Genomic DNA, 9,208 nt, shown 5'->3' with positions numbered 1-9,208 from the left:
GCAGAAACAATTGCCAGCTCTTAAGAGATAGAAAGGGAAAGCCTGTTCTAACTGGATTCCTTTGTCTACTTGAGTTCAAAGAGTCATTTCAAAAAAAAATAAATAAAAAACAAAGAGTCTTTTCCACCTGTTGCCACTGCATCCATATGAGGTCACAAAAGAACTTTGATTTGGGGAATTAACATTTTTTATACTTCAGAAATCTAGAGGGAAAAAATGCAGCTTTAAAAAGAGAGAAAAAAAAAGGAGGGGAGGATGGTGGTACATAATTTGAAGTAATTGGGAAGTAGATGCCGGCGGGTCTCTGAGTTTGAGGCCAGAACAACAGAGAACCCCTATTTTGAAAAGTCAAAACAAACAAACAAATAAAACGTCTGGTCCTTACAGAATTAAAATTAACACACAGTTTATATAGTTGGAAAAAGAAAAGTTTTTTGGATATATATTTTATTTGACAGTATTTTAGAATATCATACAGTAAACAAGATTTCTGTAAAAGTTAATTTATCCATAGTGGTGCGTTTCATAAAAATAGTTGCTCACTTACAGTCTTTCTGTGACTATTAATACATGGAATTATATTTATAGAGATACAGCTGTACAGGGTAAATTCACAGCTAACACTACACAGAAGGATTATTGGGAATGAGATTTAGATGGTGTGCTGTCTTCACAGGTTAAGGATTACAGCCGCATAAAGCGATTGCTGCACAGTCGTAGCTGTGAACTGTGCGCATCAGAGTCTATGCAAGCGTAACCTCCGTTGTTTTTCCTTTTGTGACGTGGAAAATAAAGGTCAGAAGATACAGTACCAGGACGTGCAGCTACACTACAGAAGCATTGTCCGAAACCAGATTCAATAAATTAATGGCAAACTATACTGGGTTTCTAGGCCAGGGGAGAAAGACGAATTGAGATTAAACCCAAAGTAGAAACCACTACATGTGTTTGTGCTTTTGTTGATGATGAATGGGTTTAATTTTGGACATTACTTTTACAGGCTGCAAGACCCTTCACAAGAGGCTTTTGACCTTACTAGCTTGTCAAACACCATCCCTCTGTCTGCGGGGAATTAAACTCGGTGGTGCTCAGGTGGCAAAGAGAGAGGAGACTCACTCACCTGGGACAGCTTTTCTGGGTGACCAGGTGGCATGGATCTGAGTTCCCCTTTTACCTACTTGACTACCAGCACAGAGGGACGAGGAGTCTTATTGGCTTTGGAACTTGTGAGAGGGTTGAAACCTCACTCAAACAAAGCACATTCTGCCTCTTAAGACGCACAGCTACAATAAGGGCCAATGGATAACTAGCGTTTGAGGGTTTTACTGCGGGGGGCACCAGGGAACATGAAGGATCGTCCAGGGCTGTTAGTGCAGTAGAAAATGTTGTACAAGACGAGAGCAAACCAAATGCAAGCAAAAGGGAGAGAAAACAAGGAAAGATAAACGGAAAGGAATGCCAAAGGACTCATGTTCTTTAATGAAAATAAATTAGTTATCATAACGCTTTTAATATTAGAGGTTCATTCTAATTTGAGAAACATAGGACAAATGCTTTGCCAAAAGTGCCAAGGAAGTAATGATAAGAAGTCTTAAAATAAGACAATAAAGTAGGTAAAATAGAACATTGCTAACAAAGCAGCTACCTATCTCTCTGCGTCCGGCATGACAGGAAAGCCTTTTCAGGAAGGAAATGCAGCGTTGCCAATCTCGATGAAACAGGTCGTGGTCTTCTGCTTAGAAAACTCATATTTTAGAGGAAAACCAATTAAGATCTACGAGCTAACCTGCAAAATTCTGACTTACGGCAAACTGTTCCCTAGGATACAATTTTTTTCCCCTACCACTGAAAATGTACAGAAATGCGACTTGATCACAGAAATGGCAGTAAAAACGGCATTCCACCAGTGAATTCACTAGGTATCTAACATCCCGCAGTAGGCAGGGAACGGTGCTAATACCGTTGGTAGATGCCGGGGGTGAGCCATGGAAACGTCATGGGCGAACAGTTCTGAATGTTTCAAAGAAACCCTTTAACCCCTGTCTAGATATGTCAAGAACGACTTATTTACAACACTTTAGATCAATTAAAAGATATAATCTTGTCTCAGTTTCCACTTGCTCCGTGCAGTTTGATTATTTTTTTTAAGGCGATATTCCAGTTTGTGATTGCTCTGAACTTGTCCAGTTTCTTGATATAGTTTGGATGACATCCGAAACCTTCATGCAGTGGGGGGGACTTCTTTTTCTCTTTTGAAACTAAAGCTACACCGCACTGTCTCTCTGTGATGTTTGCGTGATTTTGGTTCTTCCGTAGCTGCCAAAGCTCCCACCATGGAACCAGGGGGGCTTTAGGATCAGTTTAGGTCTTCGCGCACCCCTCGCCGTGCCGCCCACGCGCGTCGCACGGCCCACCGATGCTCCCGGGCCTCGGCGTCTCGCGTGGATCTCTGCGTGTGACAGTGAAAATAAATTAAAACGCCGTGAGACGGAAGCCGGGAAGAGTGGCCTGCGTGGAGGCGCCTGGGGGCCCCCTCATCTGCCCGCGGCCGAGGCGCCGGGCTGCAGGGCGCCTGGCAGCTTATCCGAGCCTGGCACCTTCCAGGGCCCCGGCGCCACCGCCGCCGCCTTACGCGCCGGGCCGCCCGTCGGGGGCCGTGGTGCGGGGCGGGAGCCCGGGCGCACGCCCCCCTTGGCCTCGGCCCCGAGGCCCTCGCGCCGGCCCCGCAGCGCCTCCTTCCCGTCGGCCGCCTCCGAGGCGGGCCTGCCGGCCTCGGGCCTCCCCTGGCCGCCGGGCGCCTCCTCCAGCTTCGGGCGCGCGCTGCTGCGCTGCGGGCTCGCCGAGCGCTCCCTCTGCTCCCCCAGGCGCTGCTTCTTCTGGCCGCCGGCCGCAAGCTCCTTTGGTTTCCTAACGTCGCGTTCCCTTTGGCTATCCCAAGTCGGGTCTGGGCCTCTCTGGGGGGAAGGGTCGGAGGGTGGGGCTGGATGTGATGGAGAGAATGGAGAGAGGATGTCTTCGAGGGAGACGCCTACTTCCGGCAGGCCTGGGGCGGCGGCAGCGGCAGCGCTCCAGGCGTGGGGTTCGTCTGCGGACACGAAGCACAGCGTTAGGGCGCGCCACGGCCCCTGCTCCAGCTCCCCACCCCCCTGTCCGAGACCCGGGCTGGCAGCCTGGAGGCTGTTCTCAGGGGCTCCCCGCCCCCCCCCCCCGCTAGCACCCATCACTGCCAAGGGGGCAGCCAGCCGCGCCCAGGGATTCTGCTCCCCACCCGACCCCGGCCTGCCTCGGTGCACAGGGTTCAAGGCACAGCTCGGGCCTAATCCCTTCGCCTCGGTCTGGGCTAATTCGGTGTCAAGTCTAGCAGGGACACCGACTTGACAATAACCAATGGCTCTCAGCTCCATGGTGGTTATGAAACTATACATCGCCCAGTGTCCCTGGCCAGCAGCGGCGAAGCCGCTTCTTTTGTTTTTAGCAGCACCCAGGGATTCTAAGAGAGATGGTTAAAAGCCAGGATTTAAGAGTCTGGCGAGTGATTTTTCTCCACCGTTAGGTGTCGCTCAAATCAAATAGTTCTCAGCTATTGCCTGATAATTTTGGGATTTTGGATTGATTCATCAGAAAACTATCATTACTATTTTGCCTGAAAAAGAAAATCATTGTCTTTGATTTTTTCCTTCCTTCCTTCCTTCCCTCCCTCCCTCCCTCCCTCCCTCCCTCCCTTCCTCCCTCCTTGTAGTTTTAAGATGGATAACTCCTAGACTAAGATAAACGAGACTGTTTCTAGAAAGCCTAGTTTCAACATCTATTGAAGATTTACTGTGCTTACTTCCAAAAAGGATTTAAAACAACTTAACAACATATATATGACTTAGAACACTGGCCAGAAGCCAAGTAGGGAACAGGTGCGTGAGAAATCAAAGATGAGTTAGTTATGACCACGAACAATATAACATTACCCCGAACTTCTTTACCCTAAGGCAAAAATAATGCAGGGAAATCCAATACAGGAACCTTGGTATTTGTGAGCGGTATGCCTCATGACCTTTGAAAAGCCTTGAGTTTTGCAATACCGTTCTGGGATGTAATTTTCTCCAAGGAATTGATATATGAGTGGAGGAACATAGACGCCACATTCATACTGAATACTGAGTAGCTGGTGACCCCTGAGTAGCAGGGGTCAGAGGTAACCTTGTGTGTCTCCAGGCCACAGATACCAGGACTCTGCTTGGTTTGAAAAGTTGAGAATGTTTACAGAGCAGTTCTAATAGTGACTTAGCTGAGGAGGAAAAATGCTCTTTTCCCCAACACTTCTGACCACCTTGAGGATACTAAATTAGCTGTCAAATATTTCTCCGCTGATGTGAAATCTGAATAGGTTGTTTTGGGCACAGTGTCAGCTTCCTTCTCTTCATATTGTTACACCGCAGATCACGGGTGTGTCAGTGAAAACAGGAGCATGTCCAGCTGCAGGCTAGCATTAAAAATCAAAGTAACAGATGATAGAGAGTGGTCATCTGTCAATATGGGAAAATATTGCCGTAAGCAGCGAAGCACACCACTTAAAGACCTTCGTGGTTTGTGAACAGCCCTTTCTGACCACGACCATGGCAGTGACATTTTGTATGTTAGCAACTCTTTCCCCCATTGAATCACATGTGGTAGCATCGATTAGCTGGCCTTGAATCTCTCCTGAGACCCAGGGAGAGGGCCAACATTACTTATACCATTTCCTGAAGAAGGAATTGAAGCAGAAAGAAAGGTTAAGTAGCATGGCCAAATTTATAGAATTATAGAATGGCTACCATTTTGGGTTTCTTTACCCCTTTTACTGACTGAGAAAAGTGCCAGACTGAACAGGAGGGTTCTCTTCAGACCGTGAAAAGTATTAGTGGGTCTGGAATCGTTTCTGAAGCCTTAGTCTTTCTCCTTCTCCTCTTTCCTGTCTCCAGTAACTCTCTCTATGAAAAGCTAAGGATGGGTTTATCTACAAATACAAATCTTACTATAAAAAGATTTTTCAAGAAATGTTATAAAGTGATTAAAAACTGAAGGAGAATGCTTAGGTTTTGTGTCCTAAGCTACTACTTATTAAGAATATTAATCAGAAATTAAAATTAACTGCATATAAAGTAAAATATTCAGGAGCTTTAATCTTTATATGTGCATATCTTTTTATTTTTAAATGAAGGAACTCTATAGTTCAGTTCTGGACACGCAGTACCCACACAGGCATGAGCTTGTGGGGCTCCATAAGGCACCTCATTAACAGGGGGAGAGGGTTTGGGACGGGGAGACCCCCTTCTCTAATCTTTCAAAGTCTAAAGCTCATGACATCATGATGTACAGAGAAAGAATTACTCAAATTCAGTAATTTGATTCCTAATTTCTGATTCCCTGGACTGATTTCTTTAGGTCATGTGTTTTTGCTTTCTCAACTTCATTTTTTTTTTTCTTGTATCTAGGAACAGGCTAAGGTACGTGATCATGGACCTGGGCACAGGCTAAGGTGTGTGGTCCTGAGACCAGCACAGGCAAAAGTGTGTGATCACGGACCTGAAAACTGTTTGAAATGTGTGATCAAGGACCCAAGAACATGCTAGGGTGTGTGATCATGGGCCCGGCACAGGTTAGGGTGCGCGATCATGGGCCGGGCACAGGTTAGGGTGCACGGTAATGGGCCCGGCACAGGTTAGGGTGTGTGATCATGGGCCCGGCACAGGTTAGGGTGCGCGGTAATGGGCCCGGCACAGGTTAGGGTGCGCGATCATGGGCCGGGCACAGGTTAGGGTGCGCGGTAATGGGTCGGGCACAGGTTAGGGTGCAGGGTGATAGGCCCAGCACAGGTTAGGGTGCGCGATCCTGCACATGTATCACGTGGTTGAGGAAGATGTCTCCTCAGCATCTCCTCTGAGGTGTTCTAACATGAGCTGTAACTGGGTACATCCTGCAAAGTTGAAACCTGGCCTGCTGCGAGTTTTGCAGCTGCTCTGTTCAAACAATGTCCCAGGTGCAGTGGCTAGAATCAAATTCACTTTATTCGTGTTTCCTCTCGTACCCTGCCCAACTCAGTGATACTTTTGTGTCAAATCCAGAGGACACCTCTGTGTCTCCACCCTCCTATACCACATTCTCACACAGGCAAGTATTTCCGTAAGCACACTGAACTCATAACTTCATGACACCCTAGTCTCCTGCTCCTCACCTGAATCCTCTTTTCCAACACCTTATTAGGGCTTTAGTCTTAGGTAGTTTCCCCCCACCACAGTCTCTCTGGGGCACTCTCCTCTATTTGTAAAGCTTGTATACAAAGCTCCCAATGTTACTGCGGGACTGTATTCTACCCAATGACTCCGTGCCGTGTAAGCCATCTGCCTTTTTGATAGCTCTCCTTGAAAAATGTATTGCCATCTGCAATAACTAAAAAACTGGAACCCTTCCCTCTCTCCATGGTAGACGGTGGATGTCACGCTGGATCGCTTCCTTTTTCTGATCTCACAAATCCAATGCATCTGTTTTATTAGTCCCATCTTCGTATGCTAATAGGCTCTGGTGACGTCGCCTTCTCTTTCACTAATGTAATTTAAGATAAGGGGCAGTGTCTAGAAGGGTGCAGCTAATGTAGGACGATCAGAACAGTCACATTTAAAAGGAGGCCACTAGTGGCCCATATTCCCTTGGGGAGACTATAGAAGTTCTACGTTCTAGGGCCAGGCTATGGTGGTGCTCACTTTCAATCCCAGCACTCGGGAGGCAGAGGCAGGCGGATCTCTGTGAGTTCGAGGCCAGCCTGGTCTACAAGAGCTACTTCCAGAATTTCAGCCCTGTTCAGAGACATGTTATAAATGGCGAACCACCACCAATCACCGCCTGTCTGTGCAAAACACTGGCTTGCGTTGAGGAAGCCATTTGGTTCCAGGCCTTGAGCAGGGAACACTTTTAGACAAAGGAACTGCAGAAATTCACATCACCTGAGTGTCATGGGAACTCCTGCAGCTAATGGCCTTTAAGCTACCGGCCCACTTTGGGAGTGGTCTCAAGCACTCTAAGTGCAGAAGAAAACGTGTGCAGCCCTTTTTTTTTTTCTGCTGGATTTGGTTCCCGGTTCCCAAACCAACAGAGGTAGCAGATCACTACCCTGACTGTGAGTTTATTCCCAAATAAATAAACCTTTGCTACACTCCATTCCAGGCTATTGTGAAACTCTTTGATACAACTATAATTTGGCGCCCTATGTTGGGCACCGTTATGTCAATGCTTTTTCGTTTTCCATCTGCTGGGACCCGAATAATCTCACAGAAAGTATATTAATTACAACACTGTTTGGCCTATTAACTTGGTATTCTTATTAACGAACCCTTACATCTTAAAGTAACCCATTGCTATTATTTTACATTTTTACCACGAGGCTTGTGGTTTACTGGTAAGGCTCTGGCCTATTTCTCCTTTGGCAGCGACATGCATCTGCCTGACTCGGCCTTTTTTCCTCCTCTATCTCTGTTTAGATTTCCTGCCTTGCTCTAGTCTGCCCTGCCATAGGCCAAAGCGGCTTCCTTATTAACCAATGGTAATAAGGCATATTCACAGCATACAGAGGGGAGTCCTACACCCTCTGGGCCATTGTCACAGCTACTCTTCTCTTTGTTTCTGTGCTTGAGCAACTCCACTGACTCTCCACGTAACATCAGTGACAACGACTTTGATAAACAAGTTGGATCATGCCAATTCTTGCTGCTCTTAGAGTAAAACTCATAATAATAATTAGCACAATCTGTAAAAGCCTGCAGTATCTAGGTCCTGACATTCTCCACAGTCTCATCCCTATTCACCCACCCACCCAAACAAAATGCCCTCTGCTTAGTTCCTCAAACGCAGTTAGCTCATTTGGGGGTGCTCTTGTCAGCTGCCCCGCCTGCTGTAGAAGGCTCTCCTCCAAGCTGCTTGACTGGAGGGTTCTCCTCTACCCTTCAGGGTGCTCTTGAGTGTTATCCCAGAGAGCTCCAATGTATATAGTAAGCATGCCTCTTCAACAGCATCCGGTTTTATATTCTCACAGTACTTATCTACTTTTGCTATTTACTTGACTGACAACAGTCTCAAATACTAGTTACACGTTTCGTGAAGACAGTGACCGCACTGACCTCGTTAGTCACCGTGGACTTAAAAACCAGCACAGTGCTTGACCCCAATAATGAGTGCTTGATGAATATTTGGTAAGTGAATGAAAGAGAAATAGACAGCCTGAAACCAAATACTAATCCTACTTGAAGAAACACTTTAGGTCGAAAGGGCCACGTTTAAAGTATACTCTGTCAAGGGTGCATTTGTGTCTGTGACTTGTACCTGTTTTGAGAGTGAAGATGGTGGAGAATTGGCAATGTCAGAGAGAAAATAGGTCTGGGGGAGAGAGAGAGGTGAGCGATGAGGGAGCAGACCACAGAGAGCTGGGGACAGCTCTCCCTCTCATGGCGGCTGACTAAGGAGCAGGCAGGCAGAAGCTCTGGTTCCCAGGGCAGAGTGCGTACCCTTGAGATTTTAGAAATGTTCTTTTCTGTTAATCTTATCAACTATTTGACAGGCTCTGTCCCTGCAGCCACTGACCACTGTGCTAGGGAGTGTCCTAAAGAGTCACAGATAAAACAGCAGACCCCAAATGCCTTACACTACGTGGCAAGAGAAACAGGCCCTCTTCTTAAGCTAGGAGCACATTCCTCTCCCTTCCTGCTTTCATCTCGACCGCGTTCCCATCTCTCGTAGAACACAAACCAATTAATATCTAAGTATATATTTTATATACAGCACAGATTATGCACACATGGGTATTTTCGAGATAAAAGATGCATGATCTCTTGAATTACCTTGTAGGAGCTCAGCAATATAAAGAAATTAAGTTTCACTTTATATGCTGAAATTAAGAAAAAAATATCCACGGGCTGGTGAGGTGATCAGACAGGGAAAGGCGTTTGGAGCTGTGTAGACCAGGAGACCCAAGTTCGATGCTTAGAACTTCACAAAGCTGTCTTGTGATCTTCATAGGAAGGCATGCATGCACACATACAAAGCCCCCTTGTAAACCTCTTGTACATGGGAACTGTATTTCAACATCTTATTTAATGAAACACCACCCCAACTGCAGTAGCCCAGGATCTGATCTGCTCGGAATACACTGCCTGTTGTAGTAAACCAGCATCTGTTTGCCTAGACGGCT

At 46.6% G+C, this 9,208-nt stretch overlaps 1 protein-coding gene across 5 annotated transcripts in view; it reads right to left on the bottom strand.

Moving 5' to 3' along the window:
- Positions 1 to 423: 423 nt before the first annotated feature.
- Positions 424 to 9,208, bottom strand: part of LOC121434623 (membrane-associated guanylate kinase, WW and PDZ domain-containing protein 2) — a 1,272,606-nt gene continuing 1,263,821 nt past the window's right edge. For 3 of the 5 annotated variants that reach the window (XM_041633542.1, XM_041633543.1, XM_041633547.1), the window contains one exon: positions 424 to 3,085. In XM_041633542.1, the coding sequence (XP_041489476.1) occupies positions 2,535 to 3,085 (551 nt within the window). In that variant the 3' untranslated portion in view covers positions 424 to 2,534. The remainder of the gene's footprint in view (positions 3,086 to 9,208) is intronic. The other 2 variants (XM_041633545.1, XM_041633546.1) reach the window with 1 other exon arrangement.

This window comes from Microtus oregoni, unplaced genomic scaffold (genome assembly GCF_018167655.1).
Source record: "Microtus oregoni isolate MIOR12 unplaced genomic scaffold, Mior012 000044F_ref0000062, whole genome shotgun sequence".
Lineage (NCBI taxonomy): Eukaryota > Metazoa > Chordata > Mammalia > Rodentia > Cricetidae > Microtus > Microtus oregoni.
This window is presented reverse-complemented; position numbering and strand designations above follow the sequence as displayed.